General features: G+C 39.6%; 1 protein-coding gene across 1 annotated transcript in view; it reads right to left on the minus strand.

The window, feature by feature from the left end:
• Window positions 1–24,157, minus strand: part of PLXDC2 (plexin domain containing 2) — a 438,114-nt gene extending 413,957 nt beyond the window's left edge. Inside the window, exon 1 of the mRNA XM_012450101.3 lies at window positions 23,210–24,157. Within this exon, the coding sequence (XP_012305524.2) occupies window positions 23,210–23,321 (112 nt within the window). The 5' untranslated portion in view covers window positions 23,322–24,157. The remainder of the gene's footprint in view (window positions 1–23,209) is intronic.

The following is a 24,157-nucleotide window of genomic DNA, read 5'->3' on the forward strand; positions in this document are numbered from 1 at the left end:
TGTTATTAGTGTAATTGCTTTCTGACATCTGTTTCACTGTCATAATCAGTTCTTTGATAATAGCAAATGACATGAATAGTATATAACTAATCAGTAATGTTCAATGCTTCAGTAAAATAAAATTGAAATTATATACCAATTATATATACTCCTTACGAAATTCTCTTCAATCATGTAATATCACACATATGATATTTAGTGCAATAACGAGGATAGGCCACTCCTTACTGTCCTTTCCTAGTAATTTGTTTTCAATAAATTTTATGAAGTCATATAAATTAGAAGTTCCTTGATGAAATAAGAATAAAATGTACACACTGTGGCTCAAAACATAAGGATGTGTAATTTGTAAACAAATTGTGTTTTTATTACATTTTTATTACCAAAGCTTACTATTCAATGTACTCTGTCTTGGAACTGTGAACTTAGTTTTAATGATAAATTTAATGTTAATAATAGTAAGACTGAAAAAGCATTCTAGGGTTGAGCCCGCTACCACAACTATGGTTATGAACTTTGAAAGTCACATAAACTTCCTGGATTGTATTTGTAAAATGAGGAGATTGGACCACATAGCCCCTAAATCCTCCATTTAGGAAAGTTTTATAATCTTATTTGAAAGCTGCATATTTATCTAAAGCTTAAACACTTGAGTTTTCAGTTAATGTTAATCTTCTCCATTCTCTGTAGTCAAATGAATAAAGCTTTTTAGTTTTAATCCTAAGAGATTCCTTTCCTGAAAAAAGAAGATAGCATTTCACGATTACATACAGATATTAACCGTCAATCCAAAACACACTGCTGGACCCTGGCGTTTCCAAGATAGATTCTAGTGAAGAAAAATAATCTACAGGACATCAGTGCATCAGAAGGTGAAAGGAGTGTGGTGAACAGACCCTTTATGCTTCCAGTAACATTACATAGAAAATTAGTTAACATTTAGTTTTTGTCTTCAATTATTCCTCCTTATCAAGAAGTGATTTTAAAAATATTCTACTGCCTAGCCTATTCAAATCATAAAATTGTAGACTGTTTGAAGATCTACATGGCTATTTAGAATGAAAGCAAGTGAATTTTTGGTCAATCTTTATTATCATAAGATGTTAATACATACGTAACCTTAACAGGTAGCAAGAAAGTAAATGGATGTACCCCCAAAGTCTACATTCTGAAGAGTATGCCATTACACATTAATCTCTGTTGAGTATCTCTAGTATCTGTTTAACAAACAAGTAACAGCTACCACTGGTGAATGTTTTGTATGTTCCAGTCCAGGTACTAAGAGTTTTCTATGTTTCATATTTTCATCATGACACACACAAAAATGTGAGGTGGATATTATCATTTGATTTTGCACAAGACAAAACCAAAGAATTGGGGATGCAGCATTTCCCAAGAACACAGAATTAATAATTCATGAAACTGGGAATCGAACCCTGTGAATTGAGTCTAGACCAGGGGTGTCCAATCTTTTAGCTTCCCTGGGCCACAGTGGAAGAAAAATTGCCTTGGGCCACAGATAAAACACACTAACACTAAAGATAGCTGATAAGCTTTAAAAAATTGCAAAAAATTCTCATAATGTTTTAAGAAAGTTTACAAGGCCAGGCACAGTGGCTCATACCTGTAATCCTAGCACTTTGGGAGGCTGAGGTGGGTGGATCACCTGAGGTCAGGAGTTCAAGACCAGCCTGTCCATCAGGGTGAAACCCCATCTTAAAAAAAAAAAAAAAAGAAAGTTTACAAATTTATGCTGGGCTGCATTCAAAGCTGTCCTGGGCCACATGCCCAAGGCACGTGGGCCATGGGTTGGACAAGCTTTCTAGACCTTCTCTGTTGTTTCTAAGCCAAAGGTAGCAGAACAGTATTTTTAAATTATTATTTTATCTATTTATTTTATTTGTTGAGACGGAGTTTCATTCTTGTCTCCCAGGCTGGAGTACAATTGCGCAATCGCCACTCACTTCAGCCCCCACTTCCCGAGTTCAAGAGACTCTCCTGCCTCAGTCTCCTGAGTAGCTGCCATTACAGGCACCCATCACCACGCCTGGCAAGTTTTTGTATTTTTCGTAAAGACGAGGTTTCACCATCAACTTCAGGCTAGTCTCGAACTCCCAATCACAGGTGATCCAGTGGCCTCAGCCTCGAAAAGTGCTGGGATTACAGGCATGAGCCTCCGCACGCAGCCCCATTTGCTGTAATCTTATGCGATGCTTAGAAGGAGCTGAAGCTTAAACCTGTAACACCCAGAGTCATGAGAAGTCACTGGTGAGTGCTACAATCCAGCTTGCATGTGTCACCACTTTTCTAGTCAACCAGCACATTGTTAAAATCAGCAATTATATCACACTTATTTATCTTTATTCCCAATTATGAAACAACCATGATAATAAATTCAATTAAGCATAATTCAGATGGAACTATTTGAACAGGCTGCAATGGTGCACACTGTCACACTCAATTTCCAAAATAGGCTTTTATAGCAGACAAACATTTCTATCTTTGTTCTATAAGACTGAATAATTGACTTAAATTCATCTGAGCTTGCATGTTTTCAAATAATTTCAACACTTCCATAAATTTAAGGAGACTATAGCCAAGTGACTTGTCTGTTTTACTGGGACTTAAATTCCTCTGATTACAGATTTCCAATGTTGTATTTATTATCATGGACTGGGAAACCACAGAGTAAAGTTAACAAATAGTATTGAAAATTCTAAAAGCTTGAGTTGTTTCCAGTCTTTTATATGTAAATAAAGAATTCCATAATCTATTCTAAAAATACAAGTGAGTATTTAGAACCTGGAAGTTTACATTTTTTAAAGTTATATATTAGTCGGGCATAATGGCTCACAGGAAGGCCTACATGGGAGGACTGCTAGAGCCCAGGAGTTTGAGACCAGCCTGGACACCATAGCAAGACCCTGTCTTTAATTAGCAGGCACAGTGGTGCATGCCTGTATTTGGTGCTAGCTACTCCTCGTTAGTCTGGGCTGGAAAGACAGCTTGAGCTCCAGGAGTCCGAGGCTGCAGTGAGTCATGATCGCACCACTGCACACCACCCTGGGCGACAGAATGAGACCCTGCCTCAAAATTAAATCAATATATGTATATATGTATATGTATAAATATACATATATACACATTCATTTAATTACAACTATTTTTTCCTTCCTGTTTCACCAAAATGCAAGTAATGGAAAGAGGAAATAGTTTTATGTTAGTCGCTTTTTGCTAATATCTTGCCAGGTTAAGATCCTTAAGTGAAAAAGAAATAAACTACACCAAAACAAAAAGGACAGGCTGCACTGCTGATTTATGTGGAAGCATGTGACAAACCAATTTACATAGACAAACAATGATAAATGACCTAACAAGTTCAGTTACAAGCTGAACAATCACTGCAGACCGATACACATTTATATTCCACGTTAGCATTTCTGCAAGTCTTATAAAACAAATCCAAAATCCTTTAATTTTGCATTTTGGTGTTTTCATGTTTTCAGTGCATTACAAAGTTAAACTAGGTCGGATCATTTAAGCAAGCACAAACTATGTAACCATCTTAGTGTGCATCCATAAATATTGTAAAATTATCAGAACCTGACCTAAGCCACCCATTTACCATCTTTCACTTTCTTTCCAACTCATTTACTTGTCCTGCCTGCCCACCAGCACACACACACCAACACACACACACACCCCAACACACACATCCCAACACACACACACAACACACATACACACACACTGAGAACGCAGAGCAATGTTGCAATTACTAAGACAAACAACCTTATAATCTATCCTGACGGATAACCTACAGATAAGAAGGGCTTATGGGTTTTAACTTTTGTTCTTGTTTGTAATTTCAACCTTGCATAAGCTTGGTATTTCACTTCTTCATTTTTTTTCACTTCAACCTGGTCAGGAATGTCTTGCTGGGTAGCATGTTACAGGTGATTACAATCAGCCCTTTTAGTCCTCAAACAATCAACTGTTGAATTAAAAAAAAAAAATACCTTCAATTCACCTAGCAGGCAATACTGGGAGAAAATAAATAATGCCTCTTTTATAAGACTTTACAGCTTATTACTGAGAAGAGAGTTCCAAACATTTCTTGAAAGGCGATCTTGAGCTCTATTCCTTGATTCCTTAAACACAAATAAAAGCTAAAAAAAAATCTTTATTTTCACAAATACTTACTGAGTACCTACTATGTGCAAGGAACTATTTTAATCACCAAAAAATTTCATCTTTGCAATAGCCATAACATTAATTACAGTGAGGAAACACAACATTCTTTTTTGTATCTATTATTTTAATTCCAGATCTCCTTATTAGTGAAAGAACAATGGAGTCACGATTGTCATTCTTTCAGGGTGTAAAATTGGCTTTAAAAAGTGGCTGAAACTAACCAAATTATTTTACATACCCTGTTCTCGAATGCAGCTATTATTTCTTTATGCTGTTAGAACCATTTCGTAGCCTACACTTCACTGATAAAATAAAATGGAACTTACTCATTTTTCCTGCTGCCACTTAAGATGAGATTCTCTTTCCAACAGACCTGATTCTATTTGAGTAATTTCATGGATTTAAAGACTTTGGGTTACATAAAATGTGATATCATCTAAGCCTTAATTAAATTTTTATTAGACGTCACAGCAATATTCCTGCATGTGATAAAAGAAAGCCTTCTTAAAGCCAAGTTGCATTTTTGGAGGGCTGTGATCATTTTTGTTGAGACAATGATCCTCACATGATTTCCTGTATTGGGGTAGTATAGATTCTCAACTTACTTATGTATCTACTGGTTATTTTCCCCCATGCCTATAAATGAGCTCAAATCGCCTTCACCAGCAAAAACCCTCTCTCTTCTCTTAGGTTCCCCGCTGGCCACTCCATCTCTATCATTTATTTCCCAACCACACTTTTTTTTTTCTTTTGAGACAGGGTATCACTCTGTTGCCCAGTTGACTAATCTTGCCTCACTGCAGCCTCAACCTCCTGGGCTCAAGTAATCCTCTCACCTCAACCTCCTGTGTGCCTGGGACCACAGATGTGCACCACCACATCCTGCTAATTATTTTTAGTTTTGTAGAGATGGGGTCTCACTTTGTTGCCCAGGCTGGTCCCAAACTCCTAGGCTTGAGCCTCCTATCTCAGTGTCCTAAAGTGCAGAAATTATGGACTTGAGCCACCGCATCTGGATCTCAGCCATGTTTTTTAAAAGGCTGGCATGTCATCCACATTACTGCATCCTCCTCTGACCTTCATCACTATCCTACTGCAATCTGCCACCAGCCAGCCACTATTCCTCCATCAAAACCACTCTTACTGAATTCCCCAGTCCACACTAGTGATTCTGCTTTTCCCAATCTGCTTCTCACTCTTGGTTGCTCCTCCTATATCTCCTTCCTGGGCCCATTCCTCAGTTTACCCTTCTCTGACTACCCCTCTAGGACTCTGACCTTGACCCTCTGCTCTTCTCTGATTATTCTTGCTCTGACTAGTTTCCACCACCACCAGGTACACCTGGATGATTTGACACCCTCATCTCGTCTGAGCTCTCTCTGCTGAGCCCCAGCCCTGGGCGAGTTGCTGTCTCCACTGGTATGTCCCAGGAACACCTTGGTACTCGCCAAGTCTAAGGTTAAGATCATTTTTCTATTCCCTAAAGCACCTGGAAAACATGAGAATTACCTTAGCTGTCCTCCCCTTCTCTGAAACCCGCATCACATTCCATCTTTATTGATCCAATAGTGCTGAATTTGGTCTGTCTCCAAGCCAGCCCTTCCTAGCTGCTTTCCACACTGCTAGGGAGAGCCTTCTAACAGCCCATCTGAGTTTGTCACTCAGCTGATAAAAAACCTGTGACTGGCCAGCTGTCAACTTCAGGGGACAATTCAGCACCCAGATGGGTGAGCAAGGCCCTTCCCAGTCTTGCGCCTGCTCTTGCCCAATAGGCAAGGGCAGTTCCCAAAGATTTCATGGTTCCCTGCCCCAGGATTGTTCTCACTGTTAAGGATGCCCTTCCATGGTCTCTACCTCCTGTCACTCACACTTCAAATGCAGATGCAGACATGCCTCCCTAGGAAACCTTCCCTGACCCTCTAAGCTAAGACCTATGCTCCCGTTTCTCCAATGCCATAGTGAATGCACCCACTCTCTCTCACACATGTACGCACACACCACATTTTCTTACAATTGTCCTTTTTACTTTCCTATTTTCAAAACTTCATGGTAACCTCTACCTGGCAGACTGCATTTTGTATCCTTTCACAGCACAATGCTTGACACATGATACATCTAGCAAATGTTTGTAGAGTGAATACATAATTCTTCTCAAAGCTAAACCTCACCATCAACCCAAACCTAACAGCATATTAATGTCATTTTAATCCAGTCATCTCAGTGCTTTTGAAATAATTGTATCTTGAGTCAATTTTGTTTAGTTTATAAGCTAATACAATTAGATAATTTGGAAAGCTTGAAAAGTTCTACTCACAACTGATAATATTAACAAACAGTCTATGAGTATATGTGTGTTAAAATGGTGGCATAGGTGGTATACAGATAGTGTAGCAAATGGGATATTGATTCGGTCCTCAGAGCCACCTAACCTCTTTCTCGAGCAGTTTTCTCTCAGTCCCTTTTTGGCATCTGTCCCTCTGCCTTTTTTAACTCCTGCCTCTTCATAGACACACACACACACACACACACACACACACACACACACACTCTCACTCTCTCTCTTTCAATGATCTTGTGCTGTTCTTGATCTAACCAGGAGCCTTACCAAAGGCTTCCTTTCCCAGTTCATTGAAACTTGGACACTCTACCCGTGTGTCTAGCACACCTGTTCTAGGTTTCAAATGGAGAGGATATGGATGACCATTCCTCCTCCTTGAAAAATATTTCACATTTTCCAAGATATATTACCTAAACCTAAATAAATGACTCTATAAGTTAATGACGACCTGCAAATCCATGCAGGAACAAGGACTGGTTCCACCACTCTCAAATAACACCATGAAGATGTCCGCTTCTATTGCCCAGAGGTATAGGGCTGGCCTCAACTAAAACACTAAAGGCCTCCATACAGCTCTGGAGGGAAAAAAAAGTAAAATATGAAATGGTCAGGAAACTCTGAACCCTGGATGTTTTATAAAGATTTGTATTCATTTTTTATGTTGACATTTCTTATCTTCTACTCTTTGATGCAATCTTAGGACAGCTGTCTTGTTCTTACACATAGATTGCTTACCTTTTCAATTATTTCTCTAGCACACAGGTAACATTTTGGATCCCTTTATAAATAGAGAATCATTATCCAAAAAAAGGTAACTTGTCATCCAAGGGAATTGTGTAATCCTAAGGTGGTTTATTTATCCCTAGAAGCAAGTACATTAATAAGGTCAAAGTATTATTTTCTCACTTCAAAGTAGATGACACAGCAGAATTTCGCTTCGTGTCCTCAGTCCATGCCAAGGAAACTGTTTCTGAGATCTTCATCTCATTTTACACAACATGAGTTTGTTAAAAAATAAATCCTTTGAGTGTTCTTTTAATGCATGTTTTATTGGAATAATGTTCTTCAGATCGAGATCTGGCCCTGGGCTATCAATGAGCTAGGGGGAGGACTGTGAATAAGAGAAATGCTTTGCATTCCAGCAGGCAGCCAGGCAAGTCCCAGCCTGCTGGACGTGCAGTCAGCACTCCTGGTTAGATATTGCTGCCTGCAACTTACTGCTCCCATAGCCATCCAGGGCTCTCAGGGGCTTGAATTTTTCCCAGACTACAAGAGTAGCACCACACAGGACCATCGCCAGACCAAAGGTGATGGTTTTATCTCTGGCACTTTGAAATGTAGATACATCACTAACTAATATTAAATGAGATTAAAATTTTCAGAGAAAACGCCCTGCCCCTTTTTGTCTCTGTCTCTGACATTCTTAACTTCCCACTTCTAATTTCCTCCACACCTTCAGAGAACGGACATTTTTGACAACAGTTATTATGACTGGAGAGACGGGTAATTTTACTGCTGTGTTACAGATGAAGAAATGGAGGTTCGGGGGTTAATATTTTTGCCCAAGGTCAAAATGGCAGCGAGAAAATGTCAGAGCCAAGATTTGGACTCAAGCCCATCTGGCATCAAAAGCATCCTTTTAGCAACCACCAGACATTGGAATGTTGTCTTCCCCGAAGAACTTTCCCACCACTCACACCCCCGCGGGACTCTTCCCTGGCTCTCTCGTGCACCCACAAGTATTGGTTTGTCCCTTGCACTATATCCATGTTCTATACATGAACATAGTCTCTTGTAAATCACACCCCTTATGTATAGAAACCATGTCTTTTTCTGTCTTACACAGTGAATTACAAAATTCAATTAACAGTAGAAACATCTTCCAGCTGAAGTTACCGTGGTGGAGGGAAAGGTTAACTAATATAAAAATTAGGCAAATTGAACTTTACAAAGGTATTTCAAATTATATCATGAAATGTCATATATTTTAAGCACACATCACACATAAATGTATAACATATGGCAGTCTCCAACTTATGTATAAACAAAATGAGATAGAATGGCTAGGTTTCCAATTAACCTACAACAGCCTATTTTATATCTAATAAGTGCATTGATGCATTCCTCCATGTGAGTTACTGATTAGTTACTGAATAAATAAATGGAAGGAGACGAGTCAATGCATTTATTAGAAGCAAGACAGACCTTTGTGGACTATTCAATAAGTCAGTCAGCAATTTTTAAATTAAGAGCCTACTATGTGCTACCTCCTATGTCTGAAGTATAGTTATACTATTTTTGTTTTATTTCTAAATTTTTAAAGTTCTGGAAAATCCCAATAAACAAACGTATTAAACAAAAAAAAAAAAAAATGAATAAGCATTGGCTATGGAGCACTTATGGTCTGTTTGATGGGTTATTTCTGGGTACGGATTATTGGACTAATAAAATCTATAATATGTCATCCATGAAATAGTTAAAGCTCTGGGTGTATACCTAGTAATGGGATTGCTGGGTCAAAAATATAAATCATTCCACCATAAAGACACAAGCATATGAAAGTGCACTGCAGCACTATTTACAACAGCAAAGACATGGAATCAACCTAAATGCCCATCAATAATGGACTGGATAAAGAAAATGTGGTACGTATACACCATGGAATACTATGCACCACCAAAAAAGAATGAGATCATATCCTTTGCAGGAAAATGGATGGAGGACGTTATCCTTAACAAACTAATACATGAACAGAAAACCAAATACCGCATGTTGTCACTTATAAGTGGGAACGAAATGATGAGAACACATGGACATAAAGAGGGGATCAACAGACACTGAGGCCTACTTGAGGGTGGAGGGTAGGAGGAGGGTGAGGAGCAGAAAAATAACTATTGGGTACTAAGCTTAGTACCTGGGTGACAAAATAATCTGTACCACAAACTGCTGTGGCACAAGTTTACCTGATAACAAACCTGCACAAGTGCCCCTGAACCTAAAATTTCTGAAAGTTAAGAAAAAGAGTTAAAGCTTTCTCTTTCATGGTCTCCCACTGCCTGGAAAGTTTATCTATACCCATAGGAAAAATAAAATAATGACAGGAACTGCTAGGCAAATAAAGGAAGACACTAAATGAAACACCAAGAAAGATGAGAAAAATAAGACCCAGGTACAAGAATTGAATATGTAATGTCAGAATGAGACAAAAAAATTACCTAAGAAAACCAACAGAGAAGAATCTATCACCAACATCCGAGATTTGAATCATTTTAATGAGAATATGCCCTACCAAATGAAATTATGCAGAAAAATTTATTAAGTATTTATCAAGTGCTTTCTATATACCAAGCACTGTGAAAGTGCCAAGAAAACAAACAAAAAAATGGAAACAAATCTGGTTCCTACCCTCATAGAGCTTACAATTTAGTGGGCAGAATAGTCCTCAACTGAATACTTATACAATTACAATATAATTGAAAACTTCGGTGGATTTCTCAAGACTCTTTCAGCGGCAAGTAACAAATCCCAACTCAGAATCGGAATTTCCTGGTTTATGCCTTTGGGCAGTCCAAGATTGCCTATGGACAGGTGTAGACTTTTATATTCCCAATGCAGCAACTCCCAGAAGAAAGACAGAAAGACAGAAAAGGAGGGAGGGAGGGATGGAGGGAAGGGAAGGAGGGAGGGAAGGAGGGAGGGAGGAAGGAAGGGAGGAAGGGAGGGTGGGTAGACCTTCTGTTTTCCAGAGCATAGTTAGAGAAAGACCAGTTAGCCTGAGGTCCAAGGGTGAAGGTATACTCTGCATGGCCACTTTTTGGACACAAGCTGGTTATGGGAAATATATCAGTATTATAAGAAACCCAAGAGAACAACGTACAGTGGGGAGAGGACATTCCTAAATAATAGGAGGATGCTGTTACCAAAGGATGGGAGCAAGAGATACTGAGCAAATAAAAACATCAGATGTTCACACCATACGATGAGTATGGAAGAAAGGAAAAACCCTGGAGAATGTTTCAAGAAAAACAATAAAAGCCAAGATAAGAAAAAAACGTGCTCTGAGTATAACAGAAACAAACTGTTGAGTACATAGAAGATGCTTTCCTGAACTGATTAAAATGTGAGCGAGTGGATTCATTAAGACCATTAAAAGAGTTAATTAAAGTCACTGAGTGCAGTACTAAGAGATCGTTTGGATTTTTTTGTTGAAAAATATTTAAGAGGCTGCCCAGTTATCTGTATCTGAAAAATCTCTTGAATATCTAATTCCCAGGGGGTATTTCCCAGTTGGAACCTTTCGCCTTGAGATAGGTGGATGCTGATTATGCAAATTTCATGGCTCTATCTCTAATTTCTATTTCATTCGTTGTTTATCCATATATCATTTTTAACTTTGGAATTTTCTCCAGAGAAGCAAATTAACCAATTTTAATATTTTATCAGACAATTCAAGTTGTGGATTATAAATTATTAGAGAGGATTAAAATTGTCCTTTCCCAGCCTTTGAAATGTTACTCAGATTTACAAAGCTCAGAAATGTAAAACTACTCTTGATAACACCAGTTAAAATATTCCTTTCTCTGTTCTTCCTAGCTTGCTATATGACTGCATCATTTGTAAACCATCCTTTGTAAATGAGTTCTGTTTTTTATATATGACAAATTCTCTTACTCTGCAGTCACTCCATCTCTACCTTCTCTGTACATTTTGTCATTGTTTTAAGCTTTATTTTTGAGACAAAGTCTCACTGTCACCCAAGCTGGACACCCCCGCCTCTCGGGTTCCAATGATTCTTGTGCCTCAGTCTCTGAGTAGCTGGGACTACAGGCGCCCGCCACCACGCCAGGTTAATTTTTTGTATTTTTAGTAGAGGCTTCCCAGAGTGTTGGGATTATATGAATGAGCCCCCGTGCCTGGCCTGTCACTGATATTTTAACCCAGGATATCACATTATAGAAATTATAACTGAGAAATTTTGCCCAAAGAAACATACGGTAAGAAAGTATCAATAAACCTCTGCATGGGTGATAAACCTGAAAAAATACACCATTTATAAAAGTGGAACACTAACAAGCATCCTACAGCACATTTTCAGAGAGCTTCCTATACTTGGAGCTAGGGACGCATTAGGAATCAGTCACAGAAGGCAGTTTATAGTCAAATGCAGGCACAAGTAATTACCATTGATGATCAGTGAAATGATGAAAACATGTAGGGTGCACTTGGGTAAAACGCCACTCTCAGACTTGGTGCTGGGGCAAAAACCCTAAATTTAAAAAATGATTCACTATATCAAAAATCAAGGCTAAGTGGAGACCTGGGAAAAAAACAGGAGAAAAGGGTGCCCCAAAAAGAGGTAAAGTCATGTGCAGAATTTCAGAACAGAGACGATGTATAGGGATCCTGGGGAAGGGCAGAAAGTGCTGAACTTGAACCTGAAGAGGTAGAACAGGACCAGATGCCTTCAGCATGAGAGCAAGAGGAAGGCACAGGAGTGGTTCCCACAGAGGAGGGACACAGCCAGATCTGCATTTTGAAAGATCTTTCTGGCTGTGGAATGAAGAGTGGGTTCCAGCAGGGCAATTTTGGAGGCAAGGTGGGAAGCCTTTGCAGTAAGCCAGGCTAGAAAGGCCAGGCCTGTTGAAGACAGGACAACTGAAATGGGGATGGAGAAAAGCCGTCCGAACTCAAACACCAGTGCTTGGCTTAAAAAAATATCAGCTCCTTATTGGCCGTGCCTACTTTCAAACTTCTCTTCTAAAAACAGCTTGACAAAACTGAGATTGCACCAGTCTGGCTTCCTGTATGGAGCTGTTTTGCAATGTCCAGACAATGAGACAGTCATGTGCAGAATGACTTTAAATCTTGCTTGTTTTTAAAAATATCTGAAATGAACAACAGATGTTAAAAGGATAACGAAGGCTAAACGACCAAGAAATAAAACAAGCTGCCTGGCTTTTCCATGTACTCCTGATTATAAAATGCTCAGATCACTATGCCTGAGTTAGAGCTGTAGCCAGTCACCAACTGTGCTGAGCTGGAGGTGGGGTTCACATTTTCAAATCAAACATGAAAATCGTAAACCTCTAATTTGCAAACGCCTGTAATCTAAATAAAATCATAAATTCTATTATCTATAGCGTGGTAGCAACTTGCAAACTGTACTGTCTTTCAAAGTAAATCTCCAATGAGATCAAAATGAATCAGCCGGTGAGCAAACACTAAGGAAAATCCGAAATCTTGGAGATTTTACGATTCTTTCAGAGCTGTTTCTTAAGATGCAGCAAACTTAAGACAAAGCCTTGGTTGGAACATTGCTGGTCCAGACATACAATGCTAAGAGGCACACTGCAAAAATGTCACCACGTCCATGTGTTATTTGCCTTCAGTTCACTTTGTGATAGTTCCTAAGAAGCCAGGTATTAATATTCCCTTCCCTTAGCTGAGTTGTTCATTTTAATTAACCTATCATTCCCCTATTTGTTTCCTAAGAAACCATTGGATGTATGGTTAGTTTGATGATATGATAAGAAAACCCCCCAGTTCTCCATCTAGAAACATCATTTCAACTAAAAACAGGTCACTGCCAAGTAGTCACCATTAACATTTGTTATGATGTCTGGGTGCAGTGGCTCATGTCTGTAATCCCAGCACTCTGGGAGGCCAAAATTGGTGGATCACTTGAGGTCAGGAGTTTGAGACCAGCCTGGCCAACATGGTGAAAGTCCATCTCCACCAAAAATACAAAAATTAGCCGCGTGTGGTAGCGCCCTGTAGTTGCAGCTATTCAGGAGGCTGAGGCAGGAAAATCACTTGAACCCAGAAGGTGGAGGTTGCAGTGAGCCAAGATCGTGACACTGCACTCCAGCCTGGGCAACAGAGTGAGACTCTGTCTCAAAAAAAAAAAAAAAAAGTTATGAAGCCCTGTGGTTCTTCTTCTGGCCATTAGATGTTGTAGGAAAAATAATTACATAGTCTCCCAGTTGTTTAGAAATTACATTCTTTACAAAATGATCCAGAGATTTAATGGGATTGCAGTCAAAAGCCCAAGAGTTTGTAGCAAAATCTGAAATGTTTATTCTAAAATGGCTCTGGAAAAGGAAAGAGTCTCCTGAAATAGCCAACTTCTGAAGAGCAAGAACCAGGAGGACAGGTTTGCTTCATCAGATATAAAGACTTATTACAAAGCTATAGCAATTAAGGCTGTGTGTCAGTAAAGGCATAATGATGGGTTCCCCTACCCTCTTTATCTTCAAAGTACATTATCTTAGCAGGGCTTATTTCAGAATTTATCTTTTTGAGGTAGACCTTTCACAAACCCAATAATCCAGAAATTCTAGCTCTAAATAGAAGTCAAGCATCTCCTGCATGTAAACAGGAAAAGACATTTGTAAGGATGCTCATACCCTGATGTTCACAAGAGCACTAATTATCCATGGATGGAAAATAGAATAAATCAGTTGTGGATCAGCAGATTATAATTAAGACCAACCCAAGTACATGCAGTTACTAAAAACAAAACAGCAAGTGATGTGATTTATTACACAACTCGGTCTCCACCAAGATTGTTTCACAACATACCCATCAGTACTTTACAAGTCTTTCCATATTAACAAATGTGACCATGAGATTCTGATACAAGAGCTATATTCACTCACACTTCATATAAAACAAAAGGTTTTCATAAAATTCATTTAGTTTGAACAAAAAATAAACATGTTTTAATGCTACATCAAATTTTTAAAGCCAAGTTATGATTCAAAGTAGGTACAAATATATATTATACAAGACATATAATATCCCATGCTAGTTTAACAAAACCAGCATATGAAAATAAAGCACTGAGCAGTATCTTTGTAATACAGCAAGAATGCTCTCAAATTAAAATGTGAAATAAAATTTCTTTTAACCTCACAAGTTAACTTGATTTTCACGGGGCATCCACAGTTTTCAAGGTATTAAAATATTCTTTAAATTTTTGTTGTATGACAGAAAAACTGAAGGGACCCTTCTGTTTCTGCTCCAAACAAACACCAAAGGAAAAAAAAATGCAAAGACACAGTGGTATGTCTCTTAGTTCAATTTTTGTTTCTTGGAATTAGCAAATCAAATGGCTAAATGACAAATCAACAAAAAATTCAAAGGTATATATTCCCAGGACCTATATAAATAGTAAACACAATTAAAATGGCTAATATCAGAAGCAATAATTCTTGAAAGAATTATAGACAGGCAGTACATTTTGGGTAATCTTAAATATAAAAGTATGGACTGATAAAATAATTCAGAAGTTGGATGTTTTTAAATTAAAAGTTGAGGACAGGATTCCTTGAAATCACAGGAACCCAAATCCACTAAGAACATGATTCAGTATGCCAAAAATTATTTCATATACTTCTCACTGGAATATTTTGCAATGCAGATTGTATTTATGTAATTTGAATATAGACAATTCTCAGTGAATTGAAGGGAAAATATAGGAAAAGGAGAAGAGACAGCCAAAGGGAGGAGTCAGCTGGAATACCAGACCTGCCCCCACCAGCTATGCCCACAGGAAGGTCAGTGGGCCCTTCTGACCAGACAAATGAATGAAAATACAGCATATAAATAACCAGGTTCATTAGGTCAGTGGTAGCTACAGTCTAAGTTTGTATATCGGAAAGAAATAAGCAAATAGGTATAATAGATTCAGCATGAGCAGTACCTAAAATGTACCTAAAAGACTTTCCCATCTTAAAAATCATCATTATTGGTGCATTTCATGATCTAAAATGATAAATTCTACCTATCTTACTTCCCTTTTAGGCTTTAGAGAAATAAATATTTTATTGGATGTCCACATTATGCTTTCAGAGAGAAAAGGGTGGAAGTTACCACTGGAAGCAGATACACACAGAAGCTTGTAACTACTACCCAAAAAACATTATTGAATGTTGAATGTTCCATATTCCAGCTGGACCCAAGAATACAGTATCCTAATCTAAATGAACCAGTGTGTACTTACCAAGCATCATGCTCAAAGAGAATGTATCAGTTTTATTTAGACTTTTCACATCACTGAACACTCCAAGGAATATATAGAAAATTGACTTTTAAATATTCAGATTCCTATGCAGTTTTTCCACGGGGCAAATTCTTCATATTCTCTCCATATTCTCAAAGCCTCAATGAGCTTCACACCTTACCTACAGGACAAGACCTCGAACACCACAGATTCTAAGGAAAATGTCCAATTATGGAGTAAAAAATAATTGAGGAACTGAGTAATAAGATTCCAGATGAATAAAAAGGAAGTCAATCTGCCTCTTGGCCTGTGACCCTCTCTTAACAAAAATCACAGACCACTCTCTATGATAAGGGCTCAAGCAGAAACACTGAGGACAGCTTATTTTAATTTGATGGGTAGAGGAAAGATACTAGTGCTTAGATCTGTTTGGATGGTCTCTGGAGGAAGAGACTAAAAGTCTAGATTTCCAGTAAGGTCACATAGTATCTGACCCCATGTTCAGATCTGTAATATTTAACAGGCTAATTCCAAACAGGCCCCTGACAAGACCTCTAATTCTGTTTAAATATACAAATCTATACTATCATTTCACAGCTTACCACCTTTTTAATTAAAAAGAGGAAAATTAAACCCAACAATAAATAGGAAATGAGTTCACTGTCTGGTTATAAACACACGTGGAATATTTCATATTCTCATCTTTTCTCAACTATCATCCTGTTAATTTATAACACAATAAACAGTGGAAGAAAGTGCCTTAATAAAAGCATCACTACTTAGTCTGTCATTCTGTAGTAACTTCCTCAGCTTAACAGAATCACTGTGTGGGAGGCAGTGAGGGAAGACATCCTGTGTGAACTCAGCGAAGAAAGGCCTCTTAGAATGGAGTACTCTACAGAGATAATTAAAGGTTTGGGGAAATGTGCTCAGAATAAAGCCAAAGGACTGGAATTCATCAGATTAGGAGAGGGCGGAAAGCAACTCAGTGATACACAACCTTATGTATTATGGCGATTCAATTTTATTTGCTTTTTCCCCATATCCAAAACAAATACCAAATAAGATTTAAAGTGAGAAAAAGTAGAAAAGGTAAGATGAAGACAGAGGTAAGCTAGTATACAAAATGTAGGCACTGCGATTTCAAGAAACCAAAATTTAAATGGTAAAACTTCTTAGCACTATTTATAACGTCCAGAAGATACAAACGAGTTCCAAAGAACTATGTCTGTTATTGAAACATAAGGTCTCTCATCCTATCTACATCTCTTTCTCTCTCTTATTTTCTGATGGCATACTATCTCGGGGAGCAGACACTATGCAAAGTATTGCAGAATATCCTCATCTACCTCCCTGTAACAGCTACCATAGCAAGTTTTTCATTATTTTATATTTTTTGAGACCGGGTCACACTTGTTGCCCAGGCTGAAATGTAGTGGTGTAATCACAGCTCATTGCAGCCCTGACCTCCTGGGTTCAAGTGATCCTCTCACCTCAGCCTACCAAGTAGCTGGGACTACTGGTGTGCCCCACCAAGACCAGCTAATTTTTAAAAACATGTTTGTACACGCCTGTAATCCCAGCACTTTGGGAGGCCGAGGCGGGTGGATCATGAGGTCAAGAGATTGAGACCATCCTGATCAACATGGTGAAACCCCGTCTCTACTAAAAATACAAAAAAATTAACTGGGCATGGTGGCGCGCGCCTGTAATCCCTGCTACTCAGGAGGCTGAGGCAAGAGAATTGCCTGAACCCAGGAGGCGGAGGTTGCGGTGAGCCGAGATCGCGCCATTGCACTCCAGCCTGGGTAACAACAGCGAAACTCCGTCTCAAAAAAAAAAAAAAAAACATGTTTGTAGCAATGAGGTCTCCTCCCTATGTTTCCCAGGCTGGTCTCCAACTCATGGACTCAAGCAATCCCCCTGCCTCGCCCTCCCAAAGTGTTTGAATTACAGATGTGAGTCACTGAACCTCACCTCCTAACAAGTTTTATGATAAAATATAGATATACTTAAGATGGAGTCTCCCTCTGTCATCCAGGCTGGAGTGAGGTGGTACAATCTCAGCTCACTGCAATCTCTGCATCCCAAGTTCAAGCGATGCTCCTGCCTCAGCCTCCTGAGTAGCTGGGATTACGGGTGCACGCCACTACGCCTGGAAAATTTTTGTATTTTTAATAGAGATAGGGATTCATCATGTTGTCCAGGATGGTCTTGAATTCCCGACCTTGTGAGCCAACTGCCTCAGCCTCCCAAAGTGCTGGGATTACAGGCATGAGCCACTGCACCCAGACGAGACCATATTTTTAAAGCCTCCTTCATTAAAGTTTATTGGCAGGAGGCCTAAAGACAGTTTAATTCAAAAGCAATTTCACAAAGAACAAAAATTACTTAATAGTCTTCATCTTCAGTGAAATAACACACCACCACCATCATATATGGATGCATCTATACTGTATTTCAAGATATTAAATTAAAAACATAAGTAAACATACAGTCAGAAAAGCAGTAGAGGAGAATAATGGAATAAACTTTCTGAAAGTCCTACCTATCAATAGAAAGTTTAAGTTAAATAACCTGATTTTAAAATGGGGAAAGGACCTAAAAATAGACATTTCTCCAAAGAAGACAAAAAATGGCCAACAGGTATATGACAAGGCGCTCAATATCACTATCACGAGGGAAATGCAAATGGAAACCACAATGAGGTATCACCTCACACCGACTGATATTAAGATGGCTATTGCCAAAAACACAACAGATAACAAGAATGGGTGAGGAAGTGGAGAAAAGGGAACCCTTACACACTGTGGGTGGGAATGTAAATTGGTACAGTCTTATAAAGCACAATATAAGTTGCTTCAAAAAATTAAAAATAAAATTGCCATATGACTCAGCAATCTATCTTCTGGATATATACATGAAGAAAATAAAATTAGTTCCTTGTAGAGATATCTTCACTCCCATGTTAATTGAAGCATTATTCACAATAGCCAAGATATGGAAACAACCTGAGTGTCCACTGATGAATAACTGGATATATATTCCATATACAGTGCATATATATGACATATATAGTACATACATATTATACACATTGCATATATAGTGCATATATATCATACATATTACATATATAGTGCATATATATTGCACATGTGCATATATATTATATATTGCATATATAGTACATATATATCATATATTGCATATATAGTACATATATATTACATATATTGCATTCATACTACATATATATGCACAGTGGAATATTATTTAGCCTTAAAAAAGAGGGTCTTGCTATTCGCGATAGCATGGATGAAGCTGGGGAACACTGCTAAGTAATTCAGACACAAACATACAAATGCAATTTGGTTTCTCTTATACATAGAATTTGAAAATAAGCAAGCTTCATGTTGTACAAGCTTAAATAGATATAATTACAAATTGAAAAATAAATAATTGTTAAAAGAAATGTATAAACAAAAAGATATAAGATTAAGAACATGAGTGAACATTCACCCAGAAACCAGCAGGATAGAAGAATGGCTGAATGAACTTTTTGAAGTTCCACCTATTAGTAGGATAGTTTAGCAGACTTCTGGATATTATGCTTTGGTTTTAACAACTATCCTGTGAAATTAGTTTTATATTTATTTCTATCCTATTGATGGAAACAGTCTTAGCATGGGAATTATTTAAAAAGTCTCCCAAGGTGACATTCAAGTTAATAGCTCAGCTTAAACTATAGTTCTATTAAGTTCAGTTCAGTCCAACAACCATTTAACACAACTATTTATTGGTAGTTGCCACAGCAGATTCAGAAATATATGGTCTGGTCTAGTAGAATACACGAGAGAGATGCAGACGTGTAAAGAAAAGGAAACCCTACAATATCAAGCAAAGTCATGCAAGTGCCTTTGGAAAAGGCATAAAGTGTGCTGAGAATTCTAAGACAACACATCTTTTTGTGGAGAGTGTCACGTGAGATAAATCTGTAGAAAAAATTAGAACATGGATGGGTGGAGACAGAGTTAGAGAAGGACGAGCAGGAGAAATGGCAGAAGTGGTAATGCATGGTACACACTCAGGGAACTTCCAGAAGCTCATGTGGTGAGAGCATTAAAGAAGAGGCAGGGTAGATAGGGTGGGAAAGTGCTTGAGGCCACATGGCAATGGCCTTGAAGACGACCATGGAGAAGAGACTCTATAATGTGATGGGGAAGCAGCTGAAGACTTTACTTCTTTATTTGTTTAATTACTTTTATCCTTTTTTTTTTTTTTTTGGCAGAGTCTCCCTTTGTTGGCCGCCCAGGCAATGGCGCGATCTTGGCTTACTGCTACCTCTCTGCCTTCTGGGTTCAATCGATTGTCCTGCCTCAGCTTCCTGAGTAGCTGGGATTACAGGCATGCGCCACCACACCCGGCTAATTTTTGTATTTGTACTAGAGATGGGGTTTCACCATGTTGGCCAGGCTGGTCTCAAATTCCTGACCTCAGGTAATCTGCCCACCTCGGCCTCCCAACATGCTGAGATTATAGGCGTCAGCTACCGCACCCAGCCCTGAGCTGAAGACTTTAGATCCCATGATCAAGTTTGTTGGTCAACTTATTCCTCTTTAAAAACATAATGTTTCTGCAATAGGAGAAAGCTTTTAGGAAAAAAATGACAAAACTTATTGATAATGACACATATTTTCTACATCTCTCCATGAGAATATCTGATTCTAGCAGTGAAGAAACTTGTCTGGAGCAAAATTAGTATCTTTAAGTTTTATTCAAATACATTCTCCCTGACAAGAGTCAATTGCTGAAGAACACACTGAAATGAGCAAATTCTCCTGATTATGATAATTTCAAACCTCTATGCAGACATCTATGAACAACAACAAAAAATTATCTCTAATATGAATGTTGTGCACCACAATTACGTCTCAGTCCCAACTTAGCCAACCTCCTGCTTCAAAACTTGTATGTATTCTCTAAAGGAAAAAGAAGCTTACATTTCATATTTTTAAAGTTTTGCATGCAGCCCCAAATCACTGATTGACAAAATAACTTTTATCCAACAATATGACAGATGTCCATTTTATAATAAATATTCACTTGAATTAACCCCTCTAGGTTTATATGCAAATAGAAACTAGTAATTATGTCTCAACAGCAACACTCTCACAACAAACTCCACAAATAAGTAATATTTCAAAGTTAATTGTTTAACTCCAACAAAAGCAGAAAACCAAAAAACATTCAACCAGACAAAGAACAACTAAAATAAGCATAAATAATATGATAAGAATAAACTACTTCCCTCTAAAACAGAAAGGGAATAGAGGAAATTAGCAGTTTCTCTGCCCTCTAGTGGCAATAAAATTAACTGCAGCATTTACTAAAGCAATACACAATAAAATGTCCCTGTTATGAAATCAGATATTTTTCCCGTGCCAAAATGTCTGTAATAAAAATCCTGATTGTTGCATGCCAAATTTCAAGACTGTTGGACTTTTTCCCCCATGTTGAACTTTTACATAGGCTATTTTACAAATAAAATTGTATTTTTTCCTGTTTCACCTTGCTATTTTTATATATTCAGTAAGCTAACCATTTAATTCCAATATTATTTCATAAAACTACGTATAAATTGATGTCTAGGGAAGAAGCTACTTTGGTTTATTAAAAAAAAAGTATTCAAAAATTTGCCAAGGAATTTAAAACTATTCTTTTTAAAATCAATTCTATCAATATATGGATTTCTAGAGAATTCCCATCAGAAATATCCAACTAGTTTAAAATAACAGTACATTGATGTTGAACATTTTAAGTATTTTATATTTCCCAAAGCAAGGGCTTTTAATTATACAGCCAATCTTACTTTGGGATGAATTTCATCTTCAATTTCAGAACTTCTTGGAATAGAAAATGTAGCGTGTGTGTGTGTGTGTGTGTGTGTGTGTGTGTGTGTGTGTATGTGTATATTCTTTTTTCAGTAACACTGAAAAAGGTTTGGAAAAAGATAAATATTTTGTTGACGTTTATTTATTTAAAATTTTTTTTTACTGCAAATGCATTATTTATTCCTAGTGTCAAAGAAAATTTAAACAAACAACTTGGGATGCATGTTGGCACACACATCTTTCTAACCTCCTCTGTGGTAGAGTCATCTATTCATACCATGAATAAGTACATGAAAATTACTGTTGTAATTTTTAAATAAATGTCTTTCCTGGAAGGCTAAAAGTGTTATTTTTTTCCTACCAATGAAACATATGGAGAAATAAGCAAAAGGTATAGTCTCCTATCATAAATCATACACAGTCAAGAACAACCTAGGTCCATTAATGCAGAATAATTAAATGTGATGAAGACAAATCAACACCCAAGAAATTTGCATTTTATTCTCAGCTTTAAGTGTTGTCATCATATTGCCTCCCTGCACATACACTCCAACACACACACCCCTCCAATCGTAAATAAGAGCGCAGAGTCAGTATCTGTGCTTTATCTAGAACAATTTACACCAGGTGTTGTGACTGTCTTCTAAGTCTCGGCTTGTTAAATTTCACTCAAGGGTTTCCTTTAAGATCTACAAGATTCACCTTGCCTGGAATCCCCAGGTGTCCCCAGCTTTCCATCTGTGCCTCTCAAGTTTGACTGTTGACCAGGTGATCATTAAACACACACACACACACAGCGGAACAGAATAAATTGATTATCTTACAGAGAAAGTTTTCCTTTTCTTTTCCTTTCAAGTTTTTTATTTTTATTTCTCGTTTCACCTCCTAAGTGCACCCGAGTTCACCAATTTCTGCCAAGATCTCTTTCTGCCTGTGTCTTCACTTTCTTCACTGAAAGGCAGAAATGGGAAGTAGGCACCCAGTTCGCAGAGGGCAGGGTCCCAGGAGGCAGCCGGCACCTCCCGCTCGGCGATCGCCCCGGGGACGGGGCTCCTCGCAGGACGTGCACCTGGCTGGACCGCCACTAAGAGGGCGGAGGTCGGGGGTCCTCTCGGGGACAAAGTTAGGGTGTCCAGGCCTGTCTGTGAAGCCGGCAGGTGGAGGACAATGGGGGCAGGGGTAGGTCTCCAGAAGCGCGCCCTTTCCCACCTTTTCCACCTGCTCCCCACCTCTGCGCCTGCCCCACCTACCCCGCCCCACTTCCAGCGCCCGCTCAGACCAGTTCACAAGACGGAGCTAGTGGGGATCGCCAAGGAGAGGAAGGTGCTGCCACAGGGAATGTTCTCATGCAGAGGGGAGACCCGCAACCCTGGGCTTTCACCATGTCCCCACGCACCCCCACCACACACTCGCTTAGTTTAACCAGCAGCGAGGAAGGAGGGGAGACGGAGAGCAGGCAGCCTGGAGATGCCAGGTGCTAGGAGACGTATCAACAGAAGAAGCTTTGCTCTCACACTGGGCAACTTGGGGGAGACAGTACCACCCCCTGCCGCCCAGGTGAAGTAAGCCCAAAAGCCTCAAGAAAACCCTTAGTCCCCGGCGTCCTTCTCTTGTTAACCCTCTTTTCCCCATTTGAGAAGCCTAAGTTTACCCGAAAAGCAACTGCAGTAACTTTCCCCAAGGGCAGACAGGTGATGCGGGGGGAGGGGGTAGGAGGAACGAGGGTGCCAGAGAGGTCTTCAACTGAGCACAAAATCAACAAGCCAAAGTGCTTCTTACCATGGATTTGGTCTCCGGGCTTCCCTTCGGCGAACTGAAACTGGTCCAGGAAGAAGTGGCAAAGTAGCACAACTCCTGCAGCGGCCAGGTCGGCCCTCGGGAACCTCGCCATGCCGCCGCCGCCACCTCCCTACCCCGCCCGCCAGTCCTTCGCCGGTGCTCGGGGACTCCCGAAGCGATAGGGGCGACTGGGTCAAGCGCTGCGGACCGGTCTCGGCGGGATCCAGAGGCCTTTGTAAATTTCGCTGGGATTTCACAGCAGGGAGCCGAAGAGGTGAAGACGCCAGCGCCAGCAGGAGCGCAGCCCTCTCCGGACCTCCGGGGTTTTCTTTGCAACTTGCCACCCTCGCAGCCTTCACCCGACCCTGAACAACAAGCCACCCGGGTGCCCGCAGACGGTGACTTCCGAGCCCCCTCGATGCGCTCCACTGGGTTCAAAACAGATCTAATTCCACAGCCTGCGCCGCTGCCAGCTCCAGATCCACTAAGGATGGTCGGCTCCGCAGGAACTTTCCTCGGTCTCGGGATGGCCCCGGCAGGAGGTTTAGGTTTGCAGGAAGGAGGTTGATGCCGAAACCCTTCCGACAAGTTTTGCTTCTCTTCTTCGCCCTACGCAGGGCGCGCGTCCTTTCTCGCAGCCGGAGGAATGGGCAGCTCCAAAGAGCTAAGCCCTCGGAACGTTCGGGCTGCAGCAGTCTGAGGTCCGAAGCCAGCAAAAAAATGTGTGTTTTTTTTTTAAAAAAAAAAAAGGAAGAAGAAAGGAAAAGGGTGGGGTGGGGGGAGTCTGGCTGGAACCTATCGGGAGAGGGCTCCTCCAGGCTCAGGAGGAGGTGGACCCAAGCCCCTGCGGAGCCCCAGGAGTTTGGTGGCGGAGGAGGCGCCGCCGTCGTCGCGCTCCTCCGCGCTCCTGCTCCACACTTTGAGGAGGGAAGGCGGCTCGCAATTTGC

The sequence above is a fragment of the Aotus nancymaae genome, unplaced genomic scaffold (assembly GCF_030222135.1).
Source record: "Aotus nancymaae isolate 86718 unplaced genomic scaffold, 86718_ANA_hifiasm-v0.15.2.pri h1tg000077l, whole genome shotgun sequence".
Classification (NCBI taxonomy): Eukaryota; Metazoa; Chordata; class Mammalia; order Primates; family Aotidae; genus Aotus; species Aotus nancymaae.